This window comes from Oncorhynchus keta, chromosome 10 (assembly GCF_023373465.1).
Source record: "Oncorhynchus keta strain PuntledgeMale-10-30-2019 chromosome 10, Oket_V2, whole genome shotgun sequence".
In the NCBI taxonomy this organism is placed as follows: Eukaryota; Metazoa; Chordata; class Actinopteri; order Salmoniformes; family Salmonidae; genus Oncorhynchus; species Oncorhynchus keta.
The window spans coordinates 57,576,666-57,592,916 of record NC_068430.1 but is presented as its reverse complement, the minus strand read 5'-3'; the positions used below and the strand labels follow the sequence as shown (position 1 = coordinate 57,592,916).

The window sequence follows — 16,251 nt, the reverse complement described above, 5'->3', positions numbered from 1 at the left end:
GGACATGAGGAGAATGCAATTGAGATTCTCCAATAGGCAGTATGGGTGGAGAGGGTGAAACTCAAACTCCCCCTGGTTTCTGCCTTCCTCAAACCAGCAATGTTAGTTAGTTACCCTCACCGCTTCAGTCACAATGTGTACATCCCACATACACCAAACAGTAGGGATATGGGATGTGCTTGGTTACGTAATATCAGGAGAAAAGCTGTATAGAGGTCTTTGGACAAACTGTTTTGATTTGATTATATAATGCTATCAGTCCACTGACACGTGGGGTGTCAGTCTTGTCATATCATTTCCCCTTCTCTCTCTCTCTCTCTCTCTCGAGATCAGCTCCTTCCCATGTCTCAGTTGTAGAGTGTATAACAGGGGATGTAGAACCTCTGGGATACACAACTAAGGTTGGTAATTGACGGGTCCTCTTTGATGTGTGAACGTGAGCTCGGGCACGAGAGAAAGATTCCCGATTCCCTGTCATATTGGTTCTGACCAAGTCTAGATACACTTTCAAGGAAATGTATTGTTGACTACTGTGGTCTTGAATATATAACTGAAAATGTATATCGTTAAGAACTACAACTTATATTATAATAACACACGGTTAAAATCCATTACAATTCAATCACTTTTTGACAGCACCCCTTTTGATTTGAACAACACTTTCCATACATATTTGCCCGTTTTTAGAAGGGTTCAGAAAGTGACCTTTTGGACCTGAATACCAAAACATTCAAGAGATAAAGGTGTTCAGAGTTGACAGCACCACATCAAAGTTGCCTACCATACAATGAAACATACATGTCTTCATCACTGGAAAGGTAAAAAGCTTACAAACAGTATTGTTAAACTATTTCATCCTTTCTTGTAATACATTTTTTATTTTCTATTATCATTTTTCTTCTCCCTTAAATGTAATTTATCCCCCAAAAAAATGCATAAACTCTGATTATTTTCATATTTGCATATGTTATAGCTTAGACCCTAGTTTACATCATCTGAGGTGTTTGTTGTGCTCGCCATCGGTTGAAACACAATATGCTCTTGAATATAGCATGGGTGTCCATGTTTTGGCTGATAAATGTACTAAAATGGGAATACAATTGAAACGTAGACATTCAAATGGTACCACAAACATGGTTAGAGGTCCACACATCAGAGAACGTTGACTTGAATGGGAATATCTGTTTTAAATTATACGGTCAATCCTCCATAGGAAACCTATTGAAATCATAGATAATAGAATAAACATGACCATTTAAGTTCACATTCGACGGTGGGTGGACGAGCGAGGTTTAGACATAACCATGACACTTTGTGGCTGTGGTAACTAGTGACGACCGCATCGGTTGAGACACAACATGCTCTTGAATACAGGGGTGGTTGTCATTTTAATCATAGAAATACAATTTATAGAATGGACCTATCCCTTCACACCACTGGTAGACCATTGAAATGTACATTTAATTTAAATGTTGACTTTTAAATACTACCACAAAGATGGCCGCCATTTCAAATTTAGTTTAAAGCACCAATATTGAACTTTTCGGGCAACCTGACCAAATCCACATAGAAATGTGAGTTATAGATCTGTCATTCTCATAGAAAGCAAGTCTAAGATGCGGTAGATCTGTTCTATGTGCACAATTTCCATGCTTCCGTGCTTAAGTTAAACAATTTTGTATTTTACTTTCGGTTTTGTGAAAATACAATATTTTGGGCTATGGAAAACATATTTTACAGATGGTACAATGACTCTACACAATGATTGCTTGTTTTGTCACATAAACTGAAATTAGACAAACTATTAGAATTATAGCAAACATATTGCCTGTTGCACCTTTTAAATGCCAGTGTTGACCAGCTAAATTGCTGTGGTCTGAAGGTCCATTCTATTAATGATATTTCTATGATTGAAATTACGCCTACCTTGTGAGGAAATTGTACAGACATTTGAGCAGCATGGAATGTTTTGTTTTGCTGTGGTTAATTTCAAGTTAAGATTATGCTTAATTGCGTCAGTGATTCTGACAAGGATTAAGTCTGTGTCCTACTATAAGTGATACTCCTCCATTCATTTTATGTTTTTTTTTAACTCTCTCCCTCTTTCTCTCTCTCTCTCCCCAGTCGCAGCCCAGACAATATTCATCCACTTCAGTGGCCCAGGTTGCCGTGAATCCAGCACAATTTGAGGTACCATTACTACACACTCCTTAACTCCTTAACCTATCTTCTCTCATTCTCTCTCACCATGCCCCTCTCTCTTTCTCCCCCTCTCACACACACACACACACCTCTTCCTCCTCTTCCTCTGCCCAGCCTTCACCTTCTTTTCTTTGGGATAGGTCCCAGTTTCTGATCTGGCTTCCAGTGTATTTGACCCCTTCTTTGGGCGATGCTTGGTATTGTTAATATCTTTCCTGTTGCGACAGAGTAGCGGCTGTTCAGTGTGTCCCAGTCTGTGTTATTACCATAACACCATAAAGGACAGGGGAAACAAAAAGCAAGATCACATAGAAAAACAACACTCCCCTCTTCCTCCCATTCAGGCAAAGAGTTGGTCACACCCAAATGTTCAGGGAGTGGAACAATGGCTTTAGAATTAGATAGAGGCTTATGTTATTCAGCTCATTTTGATTTTGCAATTGCTTCCAACTAGAATGTTTTAAACATATCCTGAATTATTCTATACATTTCCAATAGGCTTGGTATTTTGTGTTTATTTTGTGCTTTGGCTTTATTGAGGGAAAACATGCAGCACTTGCAACAAGTTTTTAAATTCTTGACTCTGTATAGGTGATGACCTCAAGAAATAATTCCACACCAGTGTTATGTTGTCACCCATTGAGGAAATGGGCTGTTAAAATAGGCTGTTATGGAGAAGGGGGTGCGCAGTATTTCTAGTTCTGGGGGGTAGTAGCGATGTACTTGGCCAGCCGCAACACAACAGTCAGTGTCTTCCCTACTAATGTCAGTGCAAAAGCTCTATGCTAAACAGTAGCACTCTTTTAGTTACTTTCTCTCCAGAAAAGAGAGAGCTTAACTACAGAGAACACCTATAGTCAGCACACATTACACAGCACTGTCTTTAACTGGTCTCCAGCCCAATATTTATAGGGAACTACAGATTGGACAAACTTCCTTTGGCTGAATGTCGGTTTTTGTTGTTGTGGGTTTGGGCTGGCAGTGGGGGAACTGAAAGTAGTTTTTTTGTAAATGGGTTTTAATCAACATGCAAAACACAAAGTTCATAACCTTGGTTAAGGTAGGTCGTTGACCACTCAGGATAAAGGAATTACCAAACTGGTTTCCCTAGAGAAGATGTATCAGTTCCCTGAATCTCTTTCCTGAATCTATTCCAAAAGTCCTCTCTCCTATGCCCAAACAATTCCATGGTGACAGCACAGGGCATAGATGCCAACCCGAGGTGGCGTATTCACGTGTCCCCCAACTCCATGACGAACACAACATAAAATGTCACCTGTTCTGGTATCTGACGTAAAACCCAGGAAGAGTGAAAATGCCTTTGCCTTGTGAAGATGTGACAGACAGTTTGCCACTTAGGAAAGCTACTAATGTTTCACTTGTATCATATGCATGCACTGCATACCTATGTAGAGATGTATGCATACGCACACGGTTATGTACTATATGCATCTGTGCATACTCTGCCGCATCGTCGTCATTTTTACTTGTCAGTCATTTTGTTCGTTTGCTGAGGGGAAGCATCACTAGGCAAGGAATTTTATATAGATAAGCAATTGGATAAGGCAAGCTGAAAATAATCAAACGTTACCGAGCCAATCACAATCCTTGTTGCATTGCAGAGTGCATCTGCCGCCTCGACCATGGCTACGAAGCCACGGGCGGAGTCCGTGACAGTGGGTGGAACCACAGGAAGTGGTGTCGCAGCGGGAGGAAGTCCTACTACAGCCGGGACAAAGCAGAGTGGAGCGGCCAAAGTGAAGATGCCAGAGGTAGACTGGAGATTCTTGTGGGACAGTCATGGTTTATTCTGACATCTTTCGCTCTCTTCCCAAATGCGTTCCCATGGGCATAGTGTACACTCTGTTAAATGGAATCTCACTCTTTACCATTGCCTCCTTCACAGCTTGGCCTAGGGTGTGTTCCGATCTGCTTACATCACTATTCACAATGACCCCTATGAGCTTATTGATTGACTGTGCTTTTTTTTACATGCTGGTGTACGGGATTAGGACCCTTCACTGTCCATTGGTGATGTGCATAACATGTTGCTGGCTGGTTTTCTGAACCACGTTTCCATAATGTGTTCTACGCCTGCTTCTTGGTTTGTAGACGACACTTGTCTCTCCAAACGCTGCTGGAGCAGGTGCTACTATTATTGACATACCAACACCTGGGACCAGAGGCAGTCCTAAAGACACCCCAAAGGTAATGCCAAACACCCCTCCCCTAAATATAGTAATGGTCTCATCCTCTGGCCCTGGACCTTTTACTGGCCTGAATGACTGCTGGGTTTCAGATTCCGGGTCGATGTTGCCCGTAGGCACAGATCTAGGATCAGCTTACCCTCTCTAAATGCCTAACTTAACCAATTTGGGAAGGGAAAACAAAACTGACCGTAGTTTAGTGTCTAGGGACAACTTTACCCTACTTTAGATTTTAATGTCCCCTGCACCTCATACTCACTGGGGCCCCATTCACCTTTACATATTTGAATTTAAAGGGTGCCAATACATTGAATCCGCTCTGTTTGTGTTGTAGCCATTGACTTTTAACTCATTCCTCTTAAATATAGACTGCACCCATGCACCCTGCCAAAGCTACACCTCCTGCCCCTGGGGGAGTAAACATTGTCGGAGTGTCGGCGACACCGTGGAGAGCTGACGTACCGAAGCTCCAAGAGTCCCCGAAACAGGCAGCCAAGGTAGATGGCAGACTGTCGATGAAAGTGGGGCGAGGCCGCTTTATTCTCAATCTTTTATTCTTTGCCCGGCCTGGCTCTCTTTTTTTAAACTCACTCCCCCTTTCAACACTCTCTTCCTGGGTCACTATTCCACGTCTTCTTCGTCATTAATCTCTCCCCGTGACCTTGACGTTTTAAGTCACTCTCTTTATCTTCATATTCTTCCACGCCTTTTATATAGTATCCGTTCTCCGGTTTTTCTCTCCGGCGATATCCTTCAAAACACATCTCTGCTTTTGGACTTCCTTACTTCTGGCCCTCGGGTGTCTGACTGGGAATTGAACGGACACTTCTGCTCTAATGCGACTGAGTCTTACCAGCATGTCCACACTTGTGTTACTCTCAACACGTCAAGACAAACGGCGTCTGACACGTCACCACAGAGAAGGCACAATGGTATTTGCACCTTTTTACTTTTTCTTCTGGTTGCGTTGCACCACATCTTGTATTGCTTCTGGCTTTGTTTTAGGTGGATTAGGTTGATTGGGGGACCTGTTGTTGTATTTCTGTTTTCGCTCTACCCTCTTTGGTGCCTTACGTGCTTACTACCGTCCTAATACTTTTCTTAACGGTGACGGCAAATTACATTCTGATTAGGCACTTATCTTATCGTGGTGCCTTTCCTTTGTCATTGCCTACGGGCGATAAGCTGTTAACTATCGTCTTATCACTCTACTAAACGTTGACTCTAAGGCTATGCGCAGCTCTCTGAGCTCTGCTCTGCACCTCGTCTAATGGCGTGAACCATATGTCTTTTTATAGAGTGTGCCCACCACACCAAGCAAAGCTGACATGGCTAAAAAGGATCTTGCTAAGTTGCCCCAGGCTGTTTCTGCAGGCGGTGCCGCGGCTGGAGGCCCCTCTCAGAAAGGTCCAGAGACCAAGGTAGACTCCGGATTACTGTTCGATATTAACAGCGCCATAGTAGAAGACGACTCTTGGGGGTGGGGCTATCCCTGGTGTTATCATTGATCACTTCCTGTGTCCTTGTCATTCTTTCTCTGTTTTCACACAATGTAGCCGTGAATTAAAGCAGTGGAAGCGGTGAGGAATGTTTACTGTACCATTCTATATTTTATTTGACGACAGGAAAAAGAGAGTGCTTTTGCTCCTGCGTGAGTATTACCTTTGTGGGTTTGGTTGAATTGAGTCCACAGCCACCCAGAAGCTCAGTTGGGCATAGGAGCTGAGCAGTGTCACAGATAGTAACCCAGTGTTGTATTCACTAACCTCTCCTGCTCTGGGTTGCAGGTACAGGTGGAAGTAGGTCCCCCAGCAGCCAAGACATCCAAAGAGGTAAATCATTGATCTATCTGTTCTCTCTATGTGGGTTTTGTATTGCACCAAAAAAATAATGCATGGCATGGAATTTGCGTTGCTTGTGTTTGAGTTGTCGTGTCATGTGTAGGAGCTTGCTGCGGACCCCTTTGATGCCCTGGCTAATTTCCTGCCCTCGTCAGAGCCTCTCGCCCCTGCTGCCCCCGTATACACCGGGCCAGAGGTTATAGAGGTACAGCACCCTCACATAGTGTGTGTGTTTGCGCATGGTGCGAGTTGGATAGATGTATGTGTGTGTCCACCCAGTCACCAAATGTAACAATGTGTGTTATTGCATGTGTCACACAGCATGGCTTGACCCATCAGGAGGGAGTGATATGTGGGGGGAACAACTGCCCACTGCCCCCAGGATACCGATTTGAGGACATGGTCAGTTCCTAACTCTTAATCCCCGTTCTCCTCAAATCTCCTTGCTCCTCCTCGTCGTCATCATCATCCCTTATGTTGCTGTTAGAGAGCTTTACGTTTGTGTGTCTTTAGCGTTGCGCTACAGTACTGACTTTGACATTACACACTTGACTGGAACTCTTGGTCATCAGGTCTCTTAGCCCTTAGCCTATCCCTGGACACTTGACTCGATAGGTGTAAGCAATAGGGCCAAAGGTCCACCAAGCTGATCAGAGACCAAGATGGAGCTACTACCATATCAATGCAATTCTTTCAGATCTATGTGATGTGCCCTAGAGGGTCAGAGCCAGGGTTTGTTTCTGGACCAGGTGGGGAAAAGCCTGTGTGTCGTTACTGTGTGTTGAATAACCTTTTTGTCATTATTTTCTGAACATGATCAGAGTTGATTTAAATGTAGGCGTACTCAACTATGTAATTAATTAACTTATATTATATAGAATAATTTGTGATTTCTTTTCATTTTCGTAGGCCCTAGTTGCAGATGTCAAGCCAAAGGATGTCCCGGTAAGTCATTGTATTTACTACCAGGCGATGCACTGTATGCTGTGGCGAAAACACAGAGATATTGACTCCCCCAATCTTTCTCACATACACACACAGACTCACGCACACACACTTCATGAACAAAATAAACCATAGGCCTGATGCCCCGGTCTCTTCTGACAGTGTTGGGTACCTCTACAGTGTGGAATGTTGCATTGCACTGAGGGGTGTTGGCTTTGCAAACAACAGTAGAGCCATCTCAACCAGTCGGTTCTAGTTCTGCCACACCCTTTTGTGCACACACACTACAAGAGGATACATTGTCAACACACAATCACTCATTACTCCACGCCTATTCACCCATACACAGACCCCACATTTGTGTAGGAAGTGACGTGTCACATTTTCTGGACTATCCAGATAAATTTGCTCTTCCTCTGAGCGACCCAGCCCAGCCTGGGAGACAGCATATGAACGGTGACGGTCTAGTGAATCCAGCCGTTGTGGTTTCATCTCACTTTGATATTTTCTGCCGGATTTAAAGCTCTCGACATGAAAAAATACAAAATAATTTCATAGAATTGAAACAATGCTTAAAGCTGAAGTTGGAAAGAGTCTGCACACATTTGAATGGTGTCACTCAGTGGACGTTTAATAGAACATTCTCTGTCGGCAGTTAAATGAAATAGTGCTAATATTGTAATATTAAGTATGATCATGTTTATTTTACAATTATAAGAAATGTGAAAGTTGTTTAGAATTTGATTGTTACTATATTTAGAAAGCATTTCAGTAATTTTAAGCCATATTGCCCCACTTTGTTTTAAATAAAAATAATATAGTTTGGTTATGTCTGTTTTGGCGGAAATCAAAATGTTGCCCTATTATTCAATTAAGTGCCAAATAAAGTAACAGGGTTGACCGTAACAGGGTTGACCGTAACAGGGTTGACAATTTCATCTTAAATCAGCCATAAATTGTGACCGGGGAAATGGAAGTTTGTTGTGTGCAATAGGGAGTGGAAATTAAATGCAAGCTTTACAAAAACGTTGAAATTGTTAAATAAAAATGTGCCTGTCTTAAGTTGAGACGTGTTACACCAGAACATGGCCAAGAACAGTAGAAACCGCTCACCTGCTTTTACTCTATGATTTGACTATTAGATGTTCAATGTTTCTTTTGGGGGAAAATAATATTTAAAAAGGTATAGTTTCACCATATTAAATCAAGAGTTCAGTACCTTAAAATGAGGGACAGATGTAAATGAATCACTAATCACATGACATAAATAATCTTCAGAAGTGTGTGTGTGTGTGTGTGTGTGTGTGTGTGTGTGTGTGTGTGTGTGTGTGTGTGTGTGTATAGGTGGCAGGGAAGTCAGGCGCAGGAGAGTCAAACGGAGTGTAAAATGGAGTCTTTTAATGAATGTCCATGTAACATGCTCCATAACACTAATAAGAATAGAATATAAACAAACATGGTTACGAGGACCTGTCGCGCACCTATACAATAAACACAACACTGACAATAAACAATCTCTGACAAAGACATGAGGGGAAACAGAGGGTTAAATACACAACAGGTAATGAATGGGATTGAAAACAGGTGTGTGGGAAGACAAGACAAGACAAAACCAATGGAAAATGGATCAATGATGGCTAGAAGACCGGTGACGTTGACCGCCGAGCACCGCCCGAACAAGGAGAGGCAACGACTTCGGTAGAAGTCGTGACAAAATTACTTTGTCAAAGCAACAAATTAACTAGGGCTGTACGATGATGGTGAAACTTGGTGGAATTTTGTTGTTAAATGGGTTAAAATACACAGGGTGGACGTAGGGACATGTCAAAATGCTGAATTTTGCCACATTGATTTCTTCCGATTTATTTAATTCATGTTGTCTATATAAAAGGGCACTTCATTTAATATAACAGGCATTTCAAATTCAATATTGGTGCACTATTTCTACTTTAAGTATTCAAAGGGACGCAAAAGAAACCCATTTCGTGGAACGACCCATACACGCACTTATTCACCCTCTGTCCCAACTTTGGGCCACACCTTATCTTGCACTGTAGTTCTCTCTGTTTTATACCTCTGCTTCTGAGAAATTCTTTGGATACGAGGCAAACTCTTTTACCGATCAAGTATTTGGCCAAAGTGAGTTGACTAAAATTGGCCATTGGTTATGTGTTGCTTTTTAAAATTATAATACAACTAATGCTAAGTAAAGGGATTCTTTGCCAAGTGCTTGGTTGCGAGTAAGATCCTAGGGAATGTAATGGGTGTGTCAGTACTTTTCCTTCTGGTCTGCTACGTGTGGTCTGGTATACATTATTCTGCCCTCTTTCAATGGTTGGAGTTGGTTAGAGCGCCATCTAGTGACAGATTATGAAAACACAATTTTTACTGTAATCCTTTATGTATAACTATGCTTTGTTTGTTTGCTTGTATCAGAAACACATGAGCACAGATGAAGCTCTGGACTCCCTCTCCTTTGGGTTCACGACCTCTACTGCTCCCATCCCTCAGAAACAGGAGAAGGTGAGACTTCACTATTTCCAGGTTATAATCACTTATGGGTCATGTTCCCTGAAACATACATTGGGTAACAGGATGGTTATTAGTCCCATAGTCTTTCGGTTGAGACAGCGGTCCCGACTCTTCATGTTTAACATATGATAGTGATACAATTTCATCTATTAACAGAAAGTGGAGGACTTGGCTGCCATTGACGCTTTGTCTGCTGGCTTCTCCAACTTCGCTCCCCCTCCACCCGCTCCCGACAAGGTAACTGAAGAGCGCTGATATTTCACTCGACTCCTCCATTGTAAAAAAGTGTATTCTAAAAGAAATTAGCGTGACATGGTAAACTCTTATGAAAAGCCATGTCAGGGAATGTCAATTGACATAACATGGTCATAATGACACCTGGCAACATTTTGGCTAGCTTGTCGGACTGCTTACTTTCTAGCCATCTACTGGTTACTATGTCATGGTTCTATGTCATTGATGAATAGCCTATGGATGAATAGCCTGCCCTGCATACTGTTGCAAACAACATGACAGTGTCGTGTCATTTTGACGCACACCAATGTCGGCTGTAATAGCTTATGACAACTGTTATGTCATGTAAAGATACGCTGCTGTGAAGAGCGCTTTATAGTGAAGGGTTCAAGTGAGCTTTTTACCAAAGGGTTTCCCCATCTTCCTCTCAACTAGAACCCAAGCAACAGTATTCAACGGACTCAAATAATCTCTCTCCTCCATTCCAGAAAGCTGAGTTCAAGTCTCCCGTTGTGACCAAGTCTGCCGCTCCCCCCGCGGACAAGAAAGCTAAGGTGGAAAAGGTAAGTAAACTCCAAAGAAAGCAAATCCTACGTCATGATCACACATTAATACACGATGCGCAACAATGTCATCAGCACTACATAAACACTGACAAACACTTATGTCCAATGTTATATTGGGATGTCCATCATTGCAGCTCAGCCAACGGAATCAAATAATCTCTCTCCTCCATTCCAGAAAGCTGAGTTCAAGTCTCCCGTTGTGACCAAGTCTGCCGCTCCCCCCGCGGACAAGAAAGCTAAGGTGGAAACGGTAAGTAAACTCCAAAGAAAGCAAGTCCTACGTCATGATCACACCATGCGCAACAATGTCATCAGCACTACATAAACACTGACAAACACTTATGTCCAATGTTATATTGGGTTGTCCATCATTGCAGCTCCGCCTGTCATGCTTTGAGGCGGGTTGGCTTCTGTACTGTGTCGGCAGCAAAAAATATTTCCATGCAAAATATGTATTCCATGTAATACTTCTGTCGGGTCATGAAGCTGTTATCGATTGACGTTTGTTGCGTTTCAGTTGGCTGACTCCCCAATGGACACCAAGCCTAAGACAGATGAGGTTTGTCATAGGAGGGATACAGTTTCTATCTAACCAATGAAATACTGTTACTGTTGTACTATGTATCATCCTGTGTGCTTGTTGATCATTCAATCTAACCCCTTGTGTGTGTCCCTTTGTCTGTCTGTCCTTTCTTTCTTCATGTCCCTCTCTGTCCCTCTGTCTGTCTCTCTCCAGGGTATGTCCCTGGATGCTCTCAATGCTCTGGGAGACACTCTGGCTGCTCCAGAACCAGCGCCCGAACCTCCCAAGATCAGACCTGAGGACATTGTCACGGTACACTTGACTTGTATTCCGCCTGTGCTACATTTGTGTGTGCGAGTGCGTACGCGTGCGTAAAACGTTTTGGTGCACATTTCCGTTCTGCAGGAGGGCAAACTGACATCGGAGGCGGGTGTGTTTGTGGGTGAGAGGGACGACACTATCCCACCAGAGTACAGGTTCACCAAGGACAAAGTCAAAGACCTGCCTCCTCCCAAGAAAGAGGTGAGCCTTCTGAAGCCATCAAAAGCCTCATGTCCCACACCTATAGTAAATACCAGTGGCGACCTCCAAAGGGATCTGATGTTGGGTCACAGTACTCATACTTCTCCCCTCTGTACTCTGTTTTCTCTCGCTCTCTCATTCTCCAGCCTTCCATGGACTCTGGCGAGGCTCTGGACATCCTGTCAGGTGACTTCATGTCTTCCTCTGTGGCTCCATCTGTCCAGGCTCCTGTCCTCTGCCCCCCAGCTCCTCCCAAACAGGTGAACAGCACCCTCTATCATTGGTCGTTCACTTATCAAACCATCCACTAATTGGTCAACTCTGTTATGAATCGATTTACCCCTCCAATAGTTTCATTTTCTATGGGTCTATTGGTAATCTTCGAAGTGAAAGTCACTCCAGTGCCATTACTTTAGGGCTATCATAATATGGCATGTGAGTAAGAATCAATAACAGCCATTTTGCCAATCTTATGACAGCCTTAGGAAGGCATTATAAGCTGTAAGTATGTGAGTCTATCTCTCCCAGGCCAAAATAGATGATTTAGCAGCCCTGGATGCCTTGGCTGGAGACTTTGTGGCCCCTACTAAGGCCTCCGCTGTCCAGGCCCCCGTGGTGCCTCACTTCGACAACCCCCCACAGGTAAACTCACAGGTGTTTTGTATATGTTTAGTGATGTTGTGTGTTCATTGTATTCAAATCATATTGTTTGTTTGTGTGTGTATGTGTGTACAAGTGCTTGTGTAGGTGTGTGTACCTTGTTTATTGCAGGCCGTTGGGTCATGGTGTGTGTATGCATATGTACAGTATACCTTGCGTACTGTCAGGTCATATCATATGTGTATGTGTTTTTCTCTTGCTTCCTGTCTTTAGAGCGCCGTTTGTACATTTGACCTTGAAGCCCCCAGCATGGCCCCTGTTGTACCCGGAGCCACTACTAAACCCGGAGCCACTACTAAACCCGGAGCCACTACTAAACCCGGAGCCACTACTAAAACCGCAGCACCTACTAAAACCGCTGCCACTACTAAACCCGCAGCACCTACTAAAACCACCACTGATGAGGTAACCACGCTACGTGTAGACACAGGAGAAATCTAAGGCGCAGTAAGAGACTCAACTGAAGAAAAAATGTCCCTGCACACAGCTGATCCCTGTGTGTGTGTGTCTCTCTCTATCTCTCTCTCTCTCTCTTTCTCTTTCTCTTTCTCTTTCTCTTTCTCTCTCTCCAGGGTATGTCCCTGGATGCTCTCAATGCTCTGGGAGACACTCTGGCTGCTCCAGAACCAGCGCCTGAACCTCCCAAGATCAGACCTGAGGACATTGTCACGGTATACATACACTGAACAATAAAGTTATTCTATTCAATTCTTACAATGACTAGCTTACAGTATAGGATAGTATTAATTTCAGTGTGTGTGTGTGTGTGTGTGTGTGTGTGTGTGTTTTTTAATATTTTTTATATGTGCTGTATAGGAGGGCAAACTGACAGAGATGGAAGCTGTGCTTGTGGGTGAAAGGGATGACACTCTCCCACCAGAGTACAGGTTCACAGAGGACAAAGGCAAAGACCTGCCTCCTCCCAAGATAGAGGTGAGCCTCATTTACGCAAAGCACAGGTCATTGGGAGATCAACAAATACATTACTTTTCACTATGAGAAGAAACAGAACTAAAGATAACCAGGAGTTATTGGTGTGAGGGAATTTGATAATCATAATTATGTCTCTTCTTCCTCTCTTCACTTCTCCTCCTCCCTATCCTCTCCCGTCCGCTCCTCCCCTGCTCTCTCTCTCTCTCTCTCTCTTCTCTCTCCCCAGCCCTCCATGGACTCAGGTGAGGCTCTGGACATCCTGTCAGGTGACTTCATGTCTTCCTCTGTGGCTCCAACTGTCCAGGCTCCTGTCCTCTGCCCCCCAGCTCGTCCAACACAGGTGAACAACACCCTCTACCATTGGTCACTCACTTATCAAACCATCCAGTGATTGGTCTGCTCTCTATAAAACTATGACCAGCCGATACGTGTTTTTATGTCTGGTTGCTTTAAGTGTCTCTTCGTTTTTCATCGGTAGCAGAACAACTCACTTAACATATACATTTTCCCTCCATCTCTCCTCTCCTCCTTTGTGTTTGTAGGCCACAGATGACTTTGCATTGGATGCCCTGGCAGGGGAATTTGTAGCTCCAACTGTTGCCCCTGCAGTCAAATCTGCTGCTAACCGCCAGGTACTGATACACACACACACAATGTGAGATTATTGTTGTCCTATGCTTAATTCACATTTAGTGGCTCAGTCAGATACCCATTGTCAGCAGTGACATGTAACCGTGCGTGTGTGTGTGTGTGTGTGTGTGTGTAGCTGTCTACAGGGACGGTAGATGCTCTGGATGCCTTGTCAGACACCTTAGTGAACATGACTCCTATCCCAGAGCCCGTTCCTGTCTCAGTCAGGGACATCGTCAAGGTACTTATAAAGAGTGATATTAAGGCTTCATTAAGCCTACACATGATGTATTTAGTTTAACGTGTGACCGACTGGAAATTCAGTCTTGTGCAATACAACTGTTGAAGGCTATTCCTTGGTCAAAAAAATAAGCCTTACCTCACGGCAGTGAAACCTTTAGCCTATATGAGCTAATGCTATCTGTTGTTTTACCTGAGTCTGCTCTCTGCTTATTCTAGGAGAAGAAGATCATGGAGGAGAAGCTTATCAAGATGGGGGAGAGAGATGTCAGCCTTCCAGCTGAGTACCGGCACACAGAGAAAGACCTTAAGGTAACATATATAGGGTTGTAGTAGGAAATAAAAGGGGTATTCCTGAAGATGCTAATGTAATGTGCTAATGATAGCATAAATGCTAACGCTAATACGTGGTAAATGCAATACACCAAATAAAATGGTAGTAAACGGCCCTTATGTTATTTTTACGCTCTTCTATCGGAAATATGCAGAAACCAAGTTTGGGAAACGTTAATATATATGTTTTTGACCTTACTAGGCAAGTAAGTTAAGAACAAATTCTTATTAACAATGATGGCCTAGGAACAGTGGGTTAACTGCCTTGTTCAGGAGCATAATTACAGATTTTTAACTTGTCAGCTCGGGAATTCGATCTAGCAACCTTTCAGTTACTGGCCCACCGCTCTAACCACTAGGCTACCTGCCACCCCAGGTGTAAGTAAGGCTGTATATTTTAATAAGGTTGTGTGTATTTTCTCCTCACAGGCAGAGGCCAAAGCCCAGGCGGATGTTAGGCCCAAGCAGGTAGCGTTTCTGTCCAATTGTATCTATAATCGTACAGATCAGTCGTATTCACTGTCATACTGTGTAGAACACAGTGCCACTCGTAAAAGTCATATTGAATTCATGTAAACCGTATGTACACTTGTGACCCATCTTCCTCCTTCCTTAAAGCCATCTATGGATGACAGCAGTGCCCTCGACCTCTTGTCTAGTGACTTCTCTTCCTCACCTAGTCCTGCTGCAACCTCAGTTGTGACAACAAAGCAGACACAGCCCAGTCTGGAGGTACGTACACAGGGCCCGATTCAGACTTTTTTGACGCGTTTTGATTTAAGCACTACTCAGTAGTTGGTAAACAGACTTACCAAATGCATGTGCGTCACGCACTCTCCAGGTGTTGCTCCCTTATACGCTCTCTGCATTTGAGGCTACTAAGCCCATGATGAAGCTGGTCTGCAAAATTCTTGATATTTATTTTTTTTTAGCTCAGACTCCATGTCATTATCATTATATAAGACCTTTAGGTGCCTCTGCTACTCTATCATGGCCTCTCTTTCACACAGGTACATGTTCATCTTTTTTTGGTCAATATACTTCTTCAGTGTCATTCAGTCTATTTTTTTCATCACTTGCTGCTGCTCAAATGGACTTCTTCTCTTACTTCCTTGGCTGCTCTTTCAAGGACCTCCAAGTGGGCCTGCTTGTTTTACGTTTGTATAGACAGGGCATGATGATGTCTGCTCTGTAACAATAAAAAACTATCTTGAGTTCATATGCATGACACCTTGCAAAAATACTTAGCATATTATGCATTACCCGTACCCATTGGGTGCGTAACCTGATTAGGGCTGTCCACCCACGATGCTCAGAATGACAGAAATCCCATTTAGATTATGGTAATTAATTCTAACAGAACAGGCAAGTCGAGGATGCAATGATTTGCGGTCCTTCTAACCTAATTCTGATGCGCACTTTGAAGATGTTATACTTACTGTCCACATTTACTTATCCTCAGCCAACAAGACGAGTAACGAACAGCAAAATCACTAGCCTATGTCAATCTACTATTCCCCATAGTAGAAAATGTAACCTACAACAGTGGAGGCTGGTAGGAAGAGCGATAGGAGGATGGGCTCATTATATAGGAGGAGGATGGGCTGGAATGGAATAAACGGAGCGCTATCAAACATATTGAAACCGCATGTTTGACTCCGTTCCATGAATTCCTTTCCAGCCATTACAATGGTTATGGAGCAACAGATATGGTTGTTGGTTGTCTTACAGCGCCCTCTGGTCTTATTGAGACGTAATTACAAGTCTCCCGTATCACTTTACCATAGCCCTCCCTCCCTGAAGTTATATCCACACTGAACAAGGTGTACATTTTGTTTATTGCAGAGCAACAGCAAGTCAAGGTCTAAGTCAAAGGTAAGAAC

The 16,251-nt window shown here is 43.3% G+C and overlaps 1 protein-coding gene across 27 annotated transcripts in view; it reads left to right on the top strand.

Moving 5' to 3' along the window:
• The window catches only part of LOC118389024 (calpastatin-like), a 64,100-nt gene that overhangs the window by 46,413 nt on the left and 1,436 nt on the right, over positions 1 to 16,251 (top strand). For 10 of the 27 annotated variants that reach the window (XM_052527327.1, XM_052527321.1, XM_035778688.2 and 7 more), the window contains 28 exons: positions 2,125 to 2,190; positions 3,825 to 3,974; positions 4,315 to 4,410; positions 4,778 to 4,906; positions 5,708 to 5,830; positions 6,197 to 6,241; positions 6,354 to 6,455; positions 6,572 to 6,652; positions 7,160 to 7,195; positions 9,632 to 9,718; positions 9,884 to 9,964; positions 10,450 to 10,524; positions 10,703 to 10,777; positions 11,045 to 11,086; positions 11,264 to 11,362; positions 11,456 to 11,572; positions 11,719 to 11,832; positions 12,101 to 12,214; positions 12,446 to 12,637; positions 12,805 to 12,903; positions 13,049 to 13,165; positions 13,392 to 13,505; positions 13,708 to 13,797; positions 13,932 to 14,036; positions 14,255 to 14,347; positions 14,798 to 14,836; positions 14,987 to 15,100; positions 16,214 to 16,243. In XM_052527327.1, the coding sequence (XP_052383287.1) occupies positions 2,125 to 2,190; positions 3,825 to 3,974; positions 4,315 to 4,410; positions 4,778 to 4,906; positions 5,708 to 5,830; positions 6,197 to 6,241; positions 6,354 to 6,455; positions 6,572 to 6,652; positions 7,160 to 7,195; positions 9,632 to 9,718; positions 9,884 to 9,964; positions 10,450 to 10,524; positions 10,703 to 10,777; positions 11,045 to 11,086; positions 11,264 to 11,362; positions 11,456 to 11,572; positions 11,719 to 11,832; positions 12,101 to 12,214; positions 12,446 to 12,637; positions 12,805 to 12,903; positions 13,049 to 13,165; positions 13,392 to 13,505; positions 13,708 to 13,797; positions 13,932 to 14,036; positions 14,255 to 14,347; positions 14,798 to 14,836; positions 14,987 to 15,100; positions 16,214 to 16,243 (2,625 nt within the window). The remainder of the gene's footprint in view (positions 1 to 2,124; positions 2,191 to 3,824; positions 3,975 to 4,314; positions 4,411 to 4,777; positions 4,907 to 5,707; positions 5,831 to 6,196; positions 6,242 to 6,353; positions 6,456 to 6,571; positions 6,653 to 7,159; positions 7,196 to 9,631; positions 9,719 to 9,883; positions 9,965 to 10,449; positions 10,525 to 10,702; positions 10,778 to 11,044; positions 11,087 to 11,263; positions 11,363 to 11,455; positions 11,573 to 11,718; positions 11,833 to 12,100; positions 12,215 to 12,445; positions 12,638 to 12,804; positions 12,904 to 13,048; positions 13,166 to 13,391; positions 13,506 to 13,707; positions 13,798 to 13,931; positions 14,037 to 14,254; positions 14,348 to 14,797; positions 14,837 to 14,986; positions 15,101 to 16,213; positions 16,244 to 16,251) is intronic. The other 17 variants (XM_052527337.1, XM_052527335.1, XM_035778708.2 and 14 more) reach the window with 13 other exon arrangements.